General features: G+C 47.6%; 1 protein-coding gene across 2 annotated transcripts in view; it reads right to left on the bottom strand.

Moving 5' to 3' along the window:
- Window positions 1-18237, bottom strand: part of CD247 (CD247 molecule) — a 205949-nt gene that overhangs the window by 66547 nt on the left and 121165 nt on the right. For both annotated transcript variants that reach the window (XM_078656700.1, XM_078656699.1), the window contains exons 2-4: window positions 16527-16630; window positions 12713-12766; window positions 6518-6598 (exon numbers count right to left, since the gene is read on the bottom strand). In XM_078656700.1, the coding sequence (XP_078512826.1) occupies window positions 6518-6598; window positions 12713-12766; window positions 16527-16630 (239 nt within the window). The remainder of the gene's footprint in view (window positions 1-6517; window positions 6599-12712; window positions 12767-16526; window positions 16631-18237) is intronic.

Here is an 18237-nt window from a genome sequence, read left to right on the forward strand (position 1 = left end):
TAGAGGTCAGGGGTTTCATAGCAGTCAGTATGCAGAGCTGTGTCATCCTTACTGACTGCGCTGAGGAGGTATAGGGGCTGCAGGTTTCATAGCAGTCAGTATGCAGAGCTGAGTCATCCTTACTGACTGTGCTGAGGAGGTATAGAGGCTGCAGGTTTCATAGCAGTCAGTACGCAGAGCTGTGTCATCCTTACTGACTGTGCTAAAGAGGTATAGAGGACCAGGGTTTCATAGCAGTCAGTACTCGGAGCTGTGTCTTCCTTACTGACTGCGCTGAGGAGGTATAGAGGCTGCAGATTTCACAGCAGTCAGTACGCAGAGCTGTGTCATCCTCACTGACTGCTGGGGAGGTATAGAGGTCAGGGGTTTCATAGCAGTCAGTATGAAGAGTTGTGTCATCCTTACTGACTGTGTTGAAGAGGTATAGAAGTCCAGGGTTTCATAGCAGTCAGTACTCAGAACTGTGTCATCCTCACTGACTGTTGAGGAGGCATAGAGGCTGCAGGTTTCACAGCAGTCAGTACCCAGAGCTGTGTCACCCTCACTGACTGCTGGGGAGGTATAGACTTCAGGGGGTTCATCACAGTCAGTACACAGAGCTGTGTCATCCTTACTGACTGTGCTGGGGAGGTATGGGTGTCAGAGGTTTCATAGCAGTCAGTACGCAGAGCTGTGTCACCCTCACTGACTGCTGGAGAGATATAGACTTCAGGGGGTTCATCGCAGTCAGTGCTGAGGTATGTATCATCCTCAGTGACTGCTATGAAACCCCGGACCTCTACACCTCCCCAGCACAGTCAGTAAGGATGACACAGCTCGGCGTACTGACTGCTATGATGAAAACCCTGACCTCTATACCTCCTCAGCAGTCAGTATGCAGAGCTCGGATGCTTACTGACTCTGCTCTGGATCTGCACAGACTGTGGGTTTTGTGCCTTCGGATTGCTGACTGTGCCGAGGTTCTGCGCGTCTTGTGTCTCACTGAAGTGTTGAAGTCGAGCTTAGGGGGGGTAATCTTCCTTATTGACACTGTGTACTGTGCACATACTGAGTATGTCATAAAGCAGCAACACTGCCAAGTTCACCTCCCCAGGCCCCATCCCCATCACAGTGGGATTCATTATTAACCTGCATAACTATTGTTTTTCCTATGCTTGTTCCATGCTACCATCCGTGCACGTTCCTAGGTAGGTATCACTTCACTTAAGAACTTTCCCTATACTAATCCACCCCTAATCATTTTGAGTTCCGAAGTAGCGTGCTACTTGCCGCATAGCGCTTCGACGCGTCGTCAGGGGTAGTAAGCGCCCTACAAATACAATGACAGTACATCTTGCAGTGAGCTACTACGAACGGTTAGTTAGCGCCATTCACTAGTCCCTCTGAGGCCTACCCCATCACGTGCCTCTCATTGATCTAGGCTTGTTGGTAGCATAAAGGCCAAAGCAGGAGGATGTGGTGGTATTCCGGTAAAGAATACAGGGAAGACAAGGTTGTGGCAGGAGAGGGGGCCTGCTGAATTGTGATTGGCTGTAAACTCTTGCACCTGTTCACTTTCAGTTTGTAACAAGGCCCCTTCCTGTCTGCTGTGTGGAAGAGCGCCCCTACAGGCTCTGGTAAGGTGCAGATGCTATAAATGGTAGTTCTACTTCCGGGAGTCTGAGGTTATGAGCTTTGGCGTTGGCTTGGGTGGGTATGACAGGATCAGCCTATTCCTTATCTGGAAAACGCATGCATAGTCTTGGTAATGGATGGCGCCTTTCCCACTAATATACAACTTTATTTTGTCTGTAGCATGGGCCACGCCCCCTCAGACTCCACCCCCAGACCCGTCTGTTGTTTCTTCATCTAGACAAGAATTCAGAAAAAAAACATCTAAAGCGAGAACTGCCTTTCAGGAGAAAACATGCTGATAAGGCATTTAGGAAAGATTGAACACCAAACATTGGCAAAGCTAATTGGTCTCGCCTCACCTGCATACAAATTAGTCATTTGGAAATGGCGATGAAAGTAGTGTGAATAAAGTTGGAAATAAAGGCTAAACGGAAACTTATTTTGCATCTCCAGTAAATTCAGCAGAGCACATATTAAATGTGATGCCATCATGCCGTGCGATGCAATAAACCGCAGCCTACAGTTTATTTTTAACTTTTTGCTTTATCTAACGCCGTGTCCAGTCTTGCTTGCTGCCCCCCCCTCCCTTTACAGTAGGCTGTGGTTGCTATGTCATGTTGTCACCCCCTACTGTTTTCCAATGTTCTATTAAATTGAGGGTAAAGCTACTAAAATGAACATAAATGCAAAATAAGTTCCATTTGGCACCTGCGACCCATTATATTCAGTCTTTTCTTTGCTTTTGACCCTATCTCTGATTCAGTGTCAACGACGTATCCACAAAATGAGAGGACGCACGACAATAAAATGACATGAAAACTGCTGCCTACAGGACACGGAAACTTAGAACCCGGAGGAAATAATAGATGTTTTCATAAATCGATTCCATTGTTGCGTTACTTTTCCGTTCCCTAATTGTGTTACCACAACTTCAGCGAGAACAGCTGCCGCACATGTGTCCAATAACCTATCAAGAAAGTGCTAATTAAGTCATAAATTACTTCTTGAGTGTTTCCGTGCCTACTTGAAAAACACGAACAGAAAAAGAGAGAACAGACAAGCAAAGAACAAAACACCGCCAGCCGCCCTGAGAACAAAATCCGAGCAGGGGCACAGCAGGCAGGGCCGGACAGGCCTTCTCTTCCACCGGGCATTTACCCAGTGGGCTGGGACTCTTGGAGGCCGATTTTTAAAGCCCAAGGCAGCTTCTGGTGCCTCTGGTACCACTTTCTATCACCTCCAGGTTAATTGCAGCAGACATGGGGAGACTTCAATAGAGAGATAAAGAGACTGAGGGAAGGGGAAAGTAGAGAGATAGTGATCAGCAATGGAGAAGGAGTGAGGAAGAGAGAAAGAATGAATAGAAAGAGAGAGAGCGGGTGAGAAGACGAAGGGAGCAGAGATGTTATGAACATTTTTGCCAGCTTTGCTGTGGTTTTCCCAATCCTTGAGTAAAATAAGCATCCGCAAAGAAATAGGTCTCGCCTATGCAAGGACAAGGGCAATTGATCCTGGTACGGGCAAGCAGTGACACGGGGCACGGTTGGATTGGGATTGCAGTTAGGCCCGGGCAATCTAAAAAAAAAGTGGCCCACATTTGCGGATCGTGCCCTTTGTGAAAAATAATTTTTTTAGTTTCATTGGACACATTTTTGGAGAAATGTTTGATTGTATAGGCTTTAAAATGCTTAGGTAATCAGTAAGATTGGTGAAAACGAAAAGCACTGCACTGTGGCTGGTTGGGCGAGGTGAAATAAAATGTCCCAAGGGCCAGGGTTGCCACCTGGCTGATTTTTTTACCAACATGACCTGTATTTTAATAAACTGGCCGGTGTGAAAATGAGGAAAATCATCGAAAGTCTGTATTTTTTCCTCTGATCAGTATGTATTTTCAACAGTCAACGTAAGGTGAAAGCACTTTCAAATGCGTTCTAAAGCTGCTTTGCTCATCCGTGACTAATAGCTAAACCAAACATCGACAGAAAGGCCATGCTGAAAAATATGGCCTTTTTTATATAAAAAGTGTTCTCTAGTTATCATGCTCTGGCCCTTGCAGAATCTGATAGCATGAATACATTCCCTTTTTTAATAATTGCTTTTGTATAGTTTTACCTAGGGTGAACTCGGCGCTAGGGCATTTGAGCGATTTACATGACCACCAGTAACACTGCAAAAGATCAAATTCATTTTTGCTTCAGGCGTTGGGAGATTGAGTGATTTGCCCAGAATCACAGGATCTTGAGCCGACGCCGGGAATGGAACCTGGTTTCCCACTTCCAAAGTCAGCAGACTTGGCAGTAACACCACCTCCACTCTAGTTTAATAAGAGCTTAATAAAGGTGGCCTCACAGCGAGGCCTATGCAGATGCACACACACCCTCCAGGAAGGCGTCTCCTACTTCACTCCCTTCCCAGCCCTCCATAACGTCAGGGCCATGGACTTGCAGTGAAGGGGTCAAGAAAAAGGACAGAGCTGCTGCTGCCCCAGTGGGGGCTGAGGTGTAGATGGCCCATAGCCAGAAAAGCCCCCCCCCCCCAAGCGAAGTCCCTGCATACTCCCACCATCCCCCACCCAATCGATCTATCAATCAGGGATTTTTGAAGCACGCTACTCACCCGTAAGGGTCTCAAGGCGCTGAATATGATGGCCTGGCACGGGTCAGGGGCAAGACACTGCTTCTGGGCCAAGCCGGCCACACAGGGGGTGAGGTGAGACTGTCCCAACAAATGGAGCAACTCCTGGCCCAAAAGTAAGGCCGATGTCAGACTTACCACCCTCCCTCGCCCACCACAGCTTGAAGTGCGATGGCCGGGCAGGAATGAAGCAGAGGCCATTTAAAAACCTTTGCTGTCACACATGTCACCCTTAGGTACTGGCCCAATGCCGACTGCCCACCTTCCAATCCGAACCTGGAGCGGAGGATGGCGGCAGCAACACAGAGAAGGGGTGGGCGGGTGGGGACTCAGCAACATCGACTGAACTACACTCCAATAACACAATGGAGAGACCAGAAAACGACACATCCACAAAAACCAGCTGCACCAAAACATTTAGGGTCTTATTTACAAGCCCCTTGCGCCGCCGTTACTTCACTTTTTCAAATCTTAAAAGGGACTCACCAGTGGGGCAAGGATCTTGTAAATAAGCCTCCAAAATGACCACGAAAAAAGTGCACATTTCTCTTTGATACCAAGCAAGAGATGCAGCACTAGTTTAAGAGATCCCTCTACTGGAGTCAGACGAGTAAATAAGAGACGGACATGCAGCGATGCCATGCACTGAGCCTTGTGACCTCCAGAATGTCGGCCATGTCAAAAAGGATCTTGTAGTGTTTTGCCGGGCATCCTCTAGCTTCGTAAAGAGGTTTTTCCTTCGTCGTGCACCAATCCACCCCTTTGTGCCACTTCATTATGCTAGGTGGGGTGGGGCTTTTCCAGTTGACAGCTATATCCCTTTTGGCCGCCATCATTGCTGTACTCAGGAAGAGTTGGTCAGCTCTAGACCTGTCTAGTCCGTCTGTGACTCCCAGGAGTGTGTTCAGGGGATTGTGTGGGACTTCCCATCCCAGGGGTAAACATCGTTTACCACAAAGTTTTTACAACGCGGTACCTTTAGCACGCATCCCTTACAACGCAAGTCGTTACCACGACTTGCGCTGGAGGGCGCTAAAGGATTAAAAATAGTACATTTACTATCCCAACACCTTCCCTAGGGTCCACGGGGACTGGTGTTAGAATAGTAAATTATACTATTCGAAATCCGCGCCCCCAACGCAAGTCGTGGTAACGACTTGCGTTGTAAGGGATGCGTGGTAAAGGGATGCGTTGTGGCGGTACGCGTTGTACCGTCATACATCCCATCCCAGGACTTTAGTATTATGATAGGCTGGGGCAGGTCCACACCATGTGGTAGAAGTCTGCCTGGTCTCGATTGCAGCGAGCACAGGCCGAATTCTATCTCAGGCCAGCGCTATGGAGACGTCTGGGGGTCAGGTAGGCAGTATGAACGTAGAACAGTTGGACCAGGCAGAGCCTGGCTGAGGTGGTGATGGTTTTGGGTGCCATTAAGGCGTCCCTCCAATCCTCTTCCTCGAAGGTGGCCACCCAGGTCTCCCATTGACTTTCTGAGTTGGCTCAGGTTGGTTAGAGTGTTGTTAGTTAGAGAACGGTATATACGTGACACTCCTCCCCTCCCCAAGTTTCGCATCATGGTCAGTGCTTCTGGGGGGCTGTACTCTGGTAATGTCGTGCCGTTTGATATGTGTGTGCAGAGGGCGTGGCGCAGTTGCAGATATTTATAGAATTGCGATGGGTGGAGGGAATAGCGAGTTTGCAGGTCTTGGAAGGTGCGCATATGATCGCCAGTCCACACATCACCTGGGAGATACACATTAGGTCCCAGGTCCGGAACCCCTCTAATGCACTCACCTCTCGCAGCCAGGCCCCTCGCCAGAGCGTTGTGCCTTGGGTTAGCTTATTAGTCCATTGGGTATGGCGCAGGGAGGCGTGCCAGGCCAGGGATATTTGTGTGTTATTGGTTTATATCCTCTGCTCTCTGAACATTGTAAAGTGTACCCTCCCTTTTCTTGGTACTTCCCTATATTATTGTTGCTCTGCTCTTTGTAAAATTGTACAGCACTATAAAAAACTATCAAAATAAAAAAATGCTTTTTTTTTTCTTTCTCTTTCCCCCTCCCTGTCTCTCTCTTTCCTGTGCTCTCTCCTCCACTCAATTGCATCACTGTCTACTTTTATCTTTCCAATATTCATCCTTTCACTTTTTTCTGTCTCTGCGCTAAAGTGCGTATTTGGATCTCCTATCAAAGCAGCAGGGTTCGCCACTGGGCCTGGTGGGCAGGAAGGAGACATTTAGTGTCGCGACACCACCGTCCGCTCTCCATACCTGCTTCCGTCCTCCCTTCTCTGCATCTCCGGCATTCTTGTTCAAGACGTCATACTCCTCTCTTTGGCCAACTGCTAGTTTCTGAAAGAAGAAGGCAGGTATATGGATGTTTAAGCTCATGAGGTCTGCAGTGGCACACAGAATAACCAAGGTTTCAAAGAGCTACAAAGGCGAAAGCGTCACAACCAACACACTTAACACCAACCACACAGAAGATTAGGATAATGTGAGGAGAACAGGCTACATGAGGAATAGATAAGTGCATTGCCTGACAACAGCCATTATAAAATGTAATCATATTTCAGGAATAGGCACTTTCCAGTGACTGCAGGCCCGATTCACAGAACTAACTTAAGACAAAATCCTAAACTTACTACTTTTGGTATTCACAGAAGTTAGGATTTTGTCTTAAGTTTGTCTTAAAACAAACTTAAGACAAAATCCTAACTTCTGTGAATACCAAAAATAGTAAGTTTAGGATTTGGTCTTAAGTTAGTTCTGTGAATCGGGCCCTGCATGTTTACAAGTATCCAGTGTGCATTTGAACACTCCCAAATTATGCGGCATTTCAGTGCTGAATCATATTAGAAGCAGCCCTCTCTAGGCATGGGTGCTCAGTTACAATTCGGAAGAATCTTCTAAATTGAATTTGAGGAATTCTAATTTGTGCCACCAAAGTCACCTGAATTTTCAGCACCAAATGGAATAAGATGGATACTTACCTGTAAATCACTATTCCGGATATTGCCCATCCATAGGTGCAAAAACCTCCATTACACTTGGGGTCTAGTAAACAGTGGCAGCTGGCATCTACGGGGAGGAGGTGGACAGGCACGCGCGCGAGCGAGCAAGCACAAATAAAAATAAATAAATGATATAAAATGAGACATCGAGACGCACGGACGTCTTCCTCCTCTTTCTTCATCTACAGCCCGGCCACCAGGAAACTCCCTTGACCAAACCTGGTATTATACCATGAGAGCAGCGTCCTGATTGGAGAGAGCGGCCTCACTCGGCACTCCGCAGCGCTCTGGAGGCCTGCAATTGCGGGTTAGAGATGTTTAAAGTGTGCATGTGTGGTTGGCCAAAAAGACATGCGCATAGGTAGCCCACCCTCCTCCCTGTCACTCAGCAGTGGCCCCAACCCCGTCCTGACGCTTTGTACGGGACGGGGATGAAAACTAAAATGGCGATGAATTACCATTTTATTTTTCATCTCTGGGGATTTGGGAGTAATTAAAGTGGGGCGACACTCCTCCACTCGAACGGAGGAGCTGCCCTGCATGTAAATGCAAAAGACCGACCCCTATGTCTCCACCCCCAGACATAATTATGATGCAGGTAATATGGTTGTCCAATGGTCTCACCTGCTTCTCTATAATTTGTCATTTTTATCTTTCCTGTTGCGACCATCGCCCTCTCTCGCCTTCGTGTTACCCTGTTTAGTTTGCATCCTCTTTTTTCCCCTTTGCTCTAGGTATAGTGGGGCCTATGTATGAACTGTTTTGCGTTGCACCTGCACCACGCAACGTGGTGCAAGAGCGACGCGAACCTTACATGTGGTCTATGAAGCCACGCACAGGCTACTTTGAGTGACCCCAAGAAGCTCCATAGATCTGGAGTAAGGCAACGCAACGCAAATCACTATGTTGACTCACTATGTTCTAGGAAGGCATTCCACGGGCGTCCCATGGTTTTTGATGCATTCCCAGGTTTACAAAAACTAGTAGAGTTGGGAAAGTGCCAAAAAGATACGCCTTCTCAGGTGAGAAGAAATACGATTATTTCTCCTTGTTACTTCCTCTTTCCATGTGTGTTGCATTTTGCAGCACAAATAGAAAGAGGAATATGTCTCAGGGGATTGTTTTCACACAGGAAGGTGTCCCTTCCTGCTCACGAATAATCCTGCATGCAATGTAGGCACCCTTGCACCATGGTGCAAGGGTTCCTGCATTAGTGCTACGCTGCTAAAGGGTCACAAGCGTAGGGGATAAGGCAGGGATTTAAGGCAATATGGCATATTCTTTATATCTGTTAAAATTTGGATATGATTTTTCAATTATCAGAAAAGTAATAAAAGTCTCTGAACTTAAAAAAAGCAGTAAAAATTGATCTAAGGGGCATCCAGCAGAGGACATTACCATACTTCCCATAGTTCTGTTCTATGGCTGGAGGAGGGAGAGCGGTCAGGACATCCAGTTTTGCTGCGGGTGGGGACCCTTGATGCTAGTTTGACTACAGGGCCTACCCAACCCGCCCCTGATAAGTATAATTTATTTAGAGCTGGGGTAAATCCTGTCTCAGCAAGTACATTTTTCTTGTTTACATGCTGAAGCTGATCTTTAGCGCATTACGCATCTAAATGTATGATTTGCAGGGATGCATCACTGAGGAACCGTTTTCCTCTATTATCGCCCTGAAGAATGCCCAGGATCATTACAGGCCGATAGAGTAGGGCAGAAACATATTGGCACATTTCGATTAGGGTCATAGGGCCACAACATCCTGTTTGCCCCTTTCCTTAGTTTCAGTCATTCACACTCACCCTGCGAATAAAGAGATACCTTGGGGTGAACAAGGGATTGTTATTATATGTAAACCCCCCCAAAATATAAAGACTTCTCTAAAGAGCTCCCTGGAACACGGTTGAGTCTACCCTGACCTTTAAGAGTCAGGGTGAACCCGATGATGAAGCATGCCACTACTAGAGTGGGTGAGGGTTATATATACAAAAGAGGCTTTCTCCTCTTCACGGGCCAGATTCACAGAACTAACTTAAGACAAAATCCTAAACTTACTACTTTTGGTATTCACAGAAGTTAGGATTTTGTCTTAAGACAGACTTAAGACAGACTTAAGACAGACTTAAGTTAGGATTCTGTCTTAAGTCTGTCTTAAGTCTGTTTTAAGACAAACTTAAGACAAACTTAAGACAAAATCCTAACTTCTGTGAATACCAAAAGTAGTAAGTTTAGGATTTTCTCTTAAGTTAGTTCTGTGAATCGGGCCCCACATCTCTAAGTGCGGTAGAGTATAGATTTGTCTCTCTCCTCAATTATTGTTATTTATAAAGGAGGATGCTCTTTGAGTTAAGATTATTTCATTGGGAGTATGTATCCCATATCCTTTCAGTTGTGTAAGGGTCTTTCACCCCTCTTGGGGTTCTTGAGTCCCCCAGGGCCCGTGTGATTTTTAGGGGAAGGGGCAAAAATGACCCTCTCCCCAAGCTGATTTTTACCCTTAGGACCCCATCCTCTGGGACCATTTATTTAAATAAAGGGTAGAGGGGCTGTCTGTCCCCCTCCCCTAACCCATCCACACGGCCACTCTTTTACATGAAGGGACACATGTGCCCCCCTCTCAGGTGGATTTCACCCCTAGAGCCCAGCATGATTTTTAGGAGGAAGGGACACGCGTACCGGGGGACCCCATCCCTCTGTGTGCCGGTATGATTATTAGGGGAAGGGGTGCCGAGGCCAATTTTGGCCCTGGGGACGCCATCCCTCATAGCCCTTCACTGTGAAAGGTGGGTGCCCTGGTGCCCACCCAGGGTACCCACCACAGTCTTGTTAGAGTCTCGGGGGGAGGGGAGCCCCAAGGCCCCAGCCGGCTCCCAACATGCAGCATTAGCCAGCATTGCTCCCACCCTAGGAAGCAGCTCCTAATGCTGCTCCCTCCCGGTGGGAGCAATATTTAGCAACTTTTTCCCTGCCCACTTCATTGCAGGCAGGGAAACAGATCAAAAGTCCGCTCCCAGTGGACAGAGCATTTTCAAAGCTCCTGCCCGCTGAGCGTGTACTTGCGTTTGCTCCTGCTTGGCAGAAAATTCAAACATGCTCCTGCCAACCGGGAACAAACACAGGTTTCACTGCCTGGCAAATAGCTATATCCATGGGGTGGGCTCCCCGGGACATAGCTTGCGAGCAAACCCCTGGGGTGGTCTTCCTTGGGCCTTATGAGGCTCAGGGAGGGGGGCTGTGTGGACCCCCTCCCTATTTTGTAACATTTCGGTTCCGGGTGTGAGCTCCCTGGGGCCTTTTGAGGCTTGGGAGGGGACCAGGTGGCCCCCCTACCCATAGAAACTAATTTCAGCACTCCGGAAGCTTGGGGAAGGGGGCTGCACGGCCCTCCTCCCCACATAATCTAAAGCACTCTCTCTCGCTCTCTCTCCAAGAAATTCTGGGTAGTTTCTGGGTTTAGGTGGAGACCTGCTCCTATTTATGGAACTAATCTACATCACCAGTGACACTCTTAAGCTGCTCACCTCAAATGTCTCTTTTTATAGCAGAGTTTTTAACCTAGGACCAGCGCAGCGCTATCCGCGCTGTGCTAGACAAGCAGTAAAGCCTTTTATCATATTTACCACAAACTCTTTAAGCACAGGATTGGCTAGTGCTATCCATGCTGAGCTGAAAACAGACAACATTATTTAATCATTCGAGGCACAGTAGTACAGTTTTAGGATGTATTATCCATTCCTGCATTCAAAAATAATCTTGCCAGTTACGCAGGCACCTTTGAACCATGGTGCAAGGGTGCCTGCATTGGCGCTAGGCAGTATAAAGTGCACCAGCGCAGAGAGAGAGACATATCTTAGCGGACATTGCACTTTTCCTCTCTCCATCTCTCTCATTCATGCAACGCAGCAACTTGCCTTGCTGAACTGCGTTGCGTGAATTTTTAATAAATCTACCTCCTGGTGTCTCCCCTGGTGTTTCTGCCCGCAAAACATCAGCATTGGGCATAAATATAAAGAAAGGGCCTGGAAACTCTGGGTCGTGCGGGTTATTCTCCCTTTATGTCATCCCAACTCTGATTTGCATGGTGGGGGGGGGGGGTAATTCTAGCCCCAGGGGTCCTGTGGCCCTGTAGTGGGCAGCTCAGAATCAGTACTTAAGTTTCCCTATTCCCCTGCTTGCTGCAACACCTCAGACAGTACTTTGCCTACAGGTCTTTCTTTGCACCCATACTATGAGAACACTTGATATATTGATATTTAGATGTGGCCCCACAAAATTCAAATGGGGGGGGGGCAGGAGCAGGGGGACGGGACGAGGGAAATTATTATCATTTTTAGAAAACGTACCTGTTCCGTCGCCGCCTCAGTGCTCCTTTTTTCTCCAGCACAGGGTCCCCACCCAATCCCGGCACTGCTCTCAATATCATGAGAGCAGTTACAGGATTGGTCTGAGCGGCTTGGTTTGCCGCTCAGACAGTGCCTGGGAATCTGTGCTGTTTCTCCAACTTGACTGTGCGACACAGCTGGTTTGGAGAAACCTAAGTGCGCATGACAGTCTGGCCGGCCTAAGTCAGCCGACCAAACCACCATAAGCACTTACAGCGTGCACTACTCCTCCCCTGCCGGCTGTGACGAAAGCCAAGTCCCGCCCCGCCCAGACTTGGCTGGCTCTAGGGGGAAACGAGAAAAATGAAGTGATAATAAAACCAATTTATTATCATTTTATTTTTCCCAGCTCCCTCAGCTGGCTCTCAGCGATGCGCCTCCCCTGTATTTAGACACATGTCTAGAAGGGTGCTGATGCCGCCTACCGGCTCTGATTAAGAGCACCCGGGAGTCCCTTTCCCAGAGTAGTACCCCAGTGGATAGATCACTCCGGCTCATCAAGCCCCCCAGTGTCTCCTGGTTTGGAATTACTGGTCCTGCAAACTCCAGACCTGATCAATCTGGCCCCCACTTTAGAGCGGAACTGCAGGGGCTGCAGGTAGCTGCAGCGACTGGCCCTGCCCCCTGCAACCCCAGCATGGGGCAGCAGCGAATGCTCACCCTTCCACCTACAGTAGCATCCCTCACCCCACACAACCTGCAGAAAAAGCTTCCTGAAAGCCCCTCATTAGTGATAAAGTGACCCCAACCAATGTTTGCACATATGCATTCCTCAACCTGCCACACTCACTATATCTTGCAACAAGGAAACATCAACACTCTAGTGTTTTACCATATTAAAAGCCTAACTGAATGGCTTTGTTAGTAGGAGAAGAGGCTGTCAGAATACAGCGCCCCCTGTCGACAGAACATATTCTCCATCCTAATCTCTCTGCCCTGTACCAATGCACCCCTCTTGAATGGCATACTCTCCCAGCAGCACTCAGACCTGGTGGCTCATTTCAACACGTCTCTACAGAAGAAGCAATACAATAATTTACAGAGGCAAACAGAGTTAAAGAGTTACTTACATTATAGATATCGTCAGTTTCTGGAGCACCTGGAGCATCCTTAGTTTTTGTAAACTGAAAAGAAACAAGATGAAAGTGTTAAAGAAGCTCTCCCCACTTTAACTGACTGACTGTAGAGTCAGAGTAGAGGAGGGAGGGAGTTGTGGGACTTCATTCCACTAATCAGATGATTCCAGTGCTTAATTTGTAACATATTAAATGCCAGGAGGCCACTGCAGCTTGCACCACCCATCGCCCTTGTCATCGCTGCCAAAACAACTACTAGCCATCGCTCTTGCATGTTAATGCGACAGTTCAGATTATTCCAGGTCCCCGAAGCTAAAGGAATGGCTGGGGGGGCAGGTATTAGCAATTTTAATGTATATCGCATTCCTCAACAACCCTTGTTCTGCTCATCTCTAAATTAGATGAGCAGCGCCACCATGCGGTAGACTGTATGGTTTTGACAATTAAGTGCCGGTGCTAAGCACCGGAAAGCACCAGCTCAAATTAAGCACTGGTTGATTCCTTTGTTTTTACCACCAAAGCTGTCTTCCGAGGGTCGTCATTTTACCACCATCATAGCAGAAAAGACATAAGATACTTTTTACCGTAGGATAACATCATGGGACATGGCTGCACACAGTCATTGAAGGTCATTGAAGCAAGTAACTTACACGGAGTTGGTAGAGAATACTTGCTTTATTCTCAATATATGCGCCAACGACAAGCCATGTCTTGGTTCTCTGAGATCCTGACCGCATCTGGCAAACAGTCACTATCAGAACCTTGAGATGATCAGAACATTCCACTGTGCCAACATTCTAGCTTACCTACCGCAGTCATGGATTTTTTTTAAAATACACAGGGCCAAACTTATAAAAGAGTTGTGTTGCCTTTGTGCTACACAACAGGACGCAAGAGTGACGCAACTCTTAAGTTAGATTTATCAGGACAAGCATGTCCACCTTGCATGGAAGTTGGAACTGAGTGATTTGATTAATCTAGAGTTATGCAATGAAGCGCAAATTGTTGCGTTATGTTACTCTGCCCAAGGAGGTGTTACATGGGTGGGGTGTGGGTGTTCCCGCAAATCCACCCATGGACTTTGACGCATTCCTAGATTTACCATTAGTGATGGACCTGGGGATGCGTCAAATAGAGAAAAAGGAAATTGCCTGAGGGGATTGTTTTTGTGCCGGAAGGTCCCTTCCTGCACAAAAACAATCCTGCTTACAACGCAGGCACCCATGCATCATGGTGACAGCGTGCCTGCATTGTGCCCCAGAACAGGGAAAAGACAGGAATGTGCCATATAATGTTAAATGCAGCCAATTCCTGCCCTTTCCCCATCACACAGAGCAGCGCAGTGAGGCGACTTGCTGCGCTGTACTGAGTGATTTGTTGATAAATAAGCCCCACAATCTTGCATGCTCCAAATTGCAGCAGCCCATAAAAGTGGCAAAAACTAAAACACAGCCTTCATTGAAAAGATCCGAAGTTTCATTGGTTAATTTATGAGGGACGTACAGTGTCCATGGAGGTTGCAAATTGTACTATCAGGGTAGTTATTGCTGCACTGTAGTTACTCCTAATTAATACTCCTGTGTCTTCCCCAAAGCCATTTCTCTGCCATCCTGATTCATGGTGCTTGCTCCTCCGCTCCACCCATCAGCGTCTTCTTACCCACCCGTGTACCCCTGCACTGTGAGGTCACCGTTGAGCCATAGACACATCTATAGTTTCTACTTCTTATCCCTGTGAGACCTGCATGAAGCACCAGAGGAATTCTTAGGTTCTATGTGGTCATTATGCATAGTCAAACTCCTAGCTGGCACTCCCGCCTCAATTTTTTTGTCTCTAACTAGCCCATTGTGACCCTGCTGGCTGGTACTCCTGCCTCAATGTATAGACTCTAACTAGCCCCTTGTGACCCTGCTGGCTGGCACTCCCTGTTCAATGGTCAAGTCTCTAGCTAGCCCATTGTGACCCTGCTGGCTGGCACTCCTGCCTCAATGTATAGACTCTAACTAGCCCCTTGTTACCCTGCTGGCTGGCACTCCTGCCTCAATGTATAGACTCTAACTAGCCCCTTGTTACCCTGCTGGCTGGCACTGCCTCCTCAGCTAGCCCCTAGTCACCCTGCTGGCTGGCACTGCCTCCTCAGCTAGCCCCTAGTCACCCTGCTGGCTGGCACTCCCTCCTCAGTTTTCCAGTCTCCAGCTAGCCCCTAGTCACCATGCTGATTCTCGCTCTTCCATTTTCTTTTCTCTAGCTAGCTCCTAGTCTCCCTACATTCTCTCCCTCTTCCATTTGCTAGTCTCTAGCTAGCCCCTAGTCACCCTGCTGGCTGGTCCTCCCTTTTCCATTTCCTAGATTCTAGCTAGCCCCTAGTCACTCTGCTGGCTGACTCTCCCTCCTGAGTTTTCTCTTCTCTAGCTAGCTCCTAGTCACCCCGCTAGCTGGCTCTCCCTCTTCAGTTTTCTAGTCAAATCGCTGTGTTGCCTTACTCTGCGCCAGGGAGGTGTTCCATGTGCAGTGCATGGGTGTTTGAACGCAAGTCCCATGGTTTTTGACACATTCCCTGATTTACCAGATCTGTTAAACCTGGGAGTACGCCAAACAAAATACCCTCTCTGAGAGCGGCGTCTGTGGTGTTCTGTATCTAACCTGTGGTGCTGCGTGTTGGTATCCTGGTGATGATGCTGGGAACTTAGAATGTGGGCGGCTATCAGGGGCGGTCGATTCGAGGAGTTGGTGGCAGTTGGACTGGACACTGGATGTGGATGCTTCTCGGATGTTGGATGACTACAATAAAGCCTCATTTTAACAAACAAGGAACCTTGTCTCTTCACTAACAAAGGAATTTTGTTACAGCGTCCTCCACCAATGTGTGCTGCATTCTGCAGCACACGTAGAAAGAAGAATTTGCCTCTCAGGATTGTCTTTGTACTGGAAGGTGGCCCTTCCTGCATGAACAGAATCCTGCATGCAACACAGGCACCCGTGCACAATGGTGCAAGGGTGCCTATGTTGGTGCTAGGCAGCCAAAGCGGCACCAGCGCAGAGGAAAAGGCAGGAATGTGCCATTTTGCCATAAATATGGAGCATTGCTGCCTTTTCCCTGTCATGCAGGGCAGCACAGCAGGGTGACTTGCTGCGCTGCACTGCATGACCTTTTCATGAATCTGCCCCCAGGTACATGCCATTGCGTCTCTGTCGGTTCGAGTTCAAAGCCACAGCTGCAAAATCTCAATGTAAATTGAGGCTTATTTACAAGCCTCTTGCATCGCTGGTACGTCACATTGCATGACCCACCGGCAGCGCACCCTGCTGCCCGATATTTGCAAGGACATGTAAAGCCACCCTGCGTGGCTTTATGTATGCTTGTAAATATCGTCTGTTCTCATACAACACTTTGCGTGTAAGAGGCGTGACATAGGTGTTACTGTGGGTGTTCCCACGCAACACCCATGTATTCAGATGCATTTCCAGATTTACGAGAAGTCATAAACGTGATAATGCGCCAGAATGTTACTCCACCCCAGGGGTGGCATAGCAAGGTGCACCGAGGAGAAATGTTTACATTTCTCCTCGTTTTTTCCTCTTTCAATGCATGCTGCATTCTACAGCACACATGGAAAGAGGGAATCATCTCAATTGATTCTTTTTGTGCAGGAAGATGTCCCTAAGTCTCTTTCATTATAACTATGGCCCATTATTACTCCATTTTCGTGGAGCAAAGTGCATCAGTAATTAGACTCACCAGTGTTCTGAGGGCCTGTATCTGCCCTAAGGCTTCATAAGCTGCAAATAGCACAGCGTTCGGACTCACCTTTTCTCTGATGAAGAGCGCAGTGATGATGATGGCGTACAGGAAGAGGATGCCATCCAGCATGTAGCAAAGCTTCGGGTCTGTCAGACCAAGGACCTGCGCATCTGTGGAATAAACATCAGACGGGTGAATTGTTACAGTGCGCCCCTGGTGGTTGGTGCAAGTAGTGACCGCATCAATCATTACGGCCTTCATCCTGCACTGCTTGGACAAGGACCTCAACCCTTGCCAGGCTCACAAGGATCCTGTAATTACGACAGAAAGCCCAAATCTGTGTGGGTGGTAATGAAAAGCTACAGCCTTGAATGATATATGTATTTAATAATTTGTATAGTGCAAACCTAACTCATGGACATCATTTATGGGTCTCAGAGGGTCACAACTGCACCCCTGGCTTAACTCTTGTGACCCCTGGCTTCAGAGGTGCAAAATCAAGAACATATACACATGGCCAGCTTGGTATTTAGAGCTTCAGGGCTCCACTATCCTTGGTTTCTACACAATTTGTTATATTACACATATAGGGGCATATTATCAAGAGAAGTTTCACCCCTTTTCTGGCACATATCGCCGGAAAATCGGCGATTTTCCCATCGCACTATCAACAAGGACTCGCTAACATGCGTTAGCGCTTGTTTCCTTGCGATAGCAGGCAGTTTTTTTAACGCTTTGCATGTCAGCGATATTTATCGCTAATGATATGCAAAGTAGGCGTTCCTCACTAAAACAACATGGAAACAGTCGCAAACACAACTTCCCTCTTTTACCAATGCGGTCCCGGACCCGCGAAGCGATAATAAAAGTCGCGCTAATTGCGATTATCACTGGTATTTAACACCTGATTAAAACCTGACTTAGCCTGACAATCCACTGCCCATTGACAAGATGGCTGAGTCCACACCTGCTTATTAGCAAGCTTTATATTAGCGCTGTCTAAATATCACTGGATTTCTCACGCTATTGCTGGTTTTTACCGCTATTGCTGGATTTTACATCGCCTCTGAGCAAAGCGTTGCTAATACGCCGCTAACACGGCGATGTAATCCGGCGATAGTAAAAGACGAGCTAAGCGCGCTTTGCGATCATTATCGCATTCTGTTGATAATATGCCCCATAGTCTATTATTCACCATGAGTATAATAAAAAATGGAGCACTAGAGCTGGGCAGCTACGGTAGGCAAAACATGGTTTCAAATGTATTTTGTGTGCATGAGTGTGGGTGAAAGTGTCTGTGTGAGTGTGAGTGAATGACACAAGTGGTTAGTGAGATTGAGTGAGTGAGCATTGTGCAACCATGGAAAATGCTGGCACCCTTCTACTGGGGGAAATTCATGGCATGGGTCACACATAGGAAATGCATCACACTGGCACATGGGACATATTTATTGGCATAAGAGACATCAACGTGGCATACAGGAGGGGCAACCATGACAACATGCTGACCCTGACACACTAAAAGTACTTTCTGGAATAAGGATTGCCCATGGCATATGGAATGCCTTAGTGGCACAAATCTGATACTGGTGTATTGTATGTGATTGTAATTTTGAGCATGAGGGGCACCCGTGGCATGGGGGGGGGCATCTTTTATAAAATGCTGGATCTGACTCAAAGGAGGTAATGGTGACATATGGGCACACTCATAAAACATTTTGGGGAAAAATTGAGCCTGCCCCTTTGGAACACCAGATTTCATCATCTTGGCCCTAAA

This window comes from Lissotriton helveticus, chromosome 8 (assembly GCF_964261635.1).
Source record: "Lissotriton helveticus chromosome 8, aLisHel1.1, whole genome shotgun sequence".
In the NCBI taxonomy this organism is placed as follows: domain Eukaryota; kingdom Metazoa; phylum Chordata; class Amphibia; order Caudata; family Salamandridae; genus Lissotriton; species Lissotriton helveticus.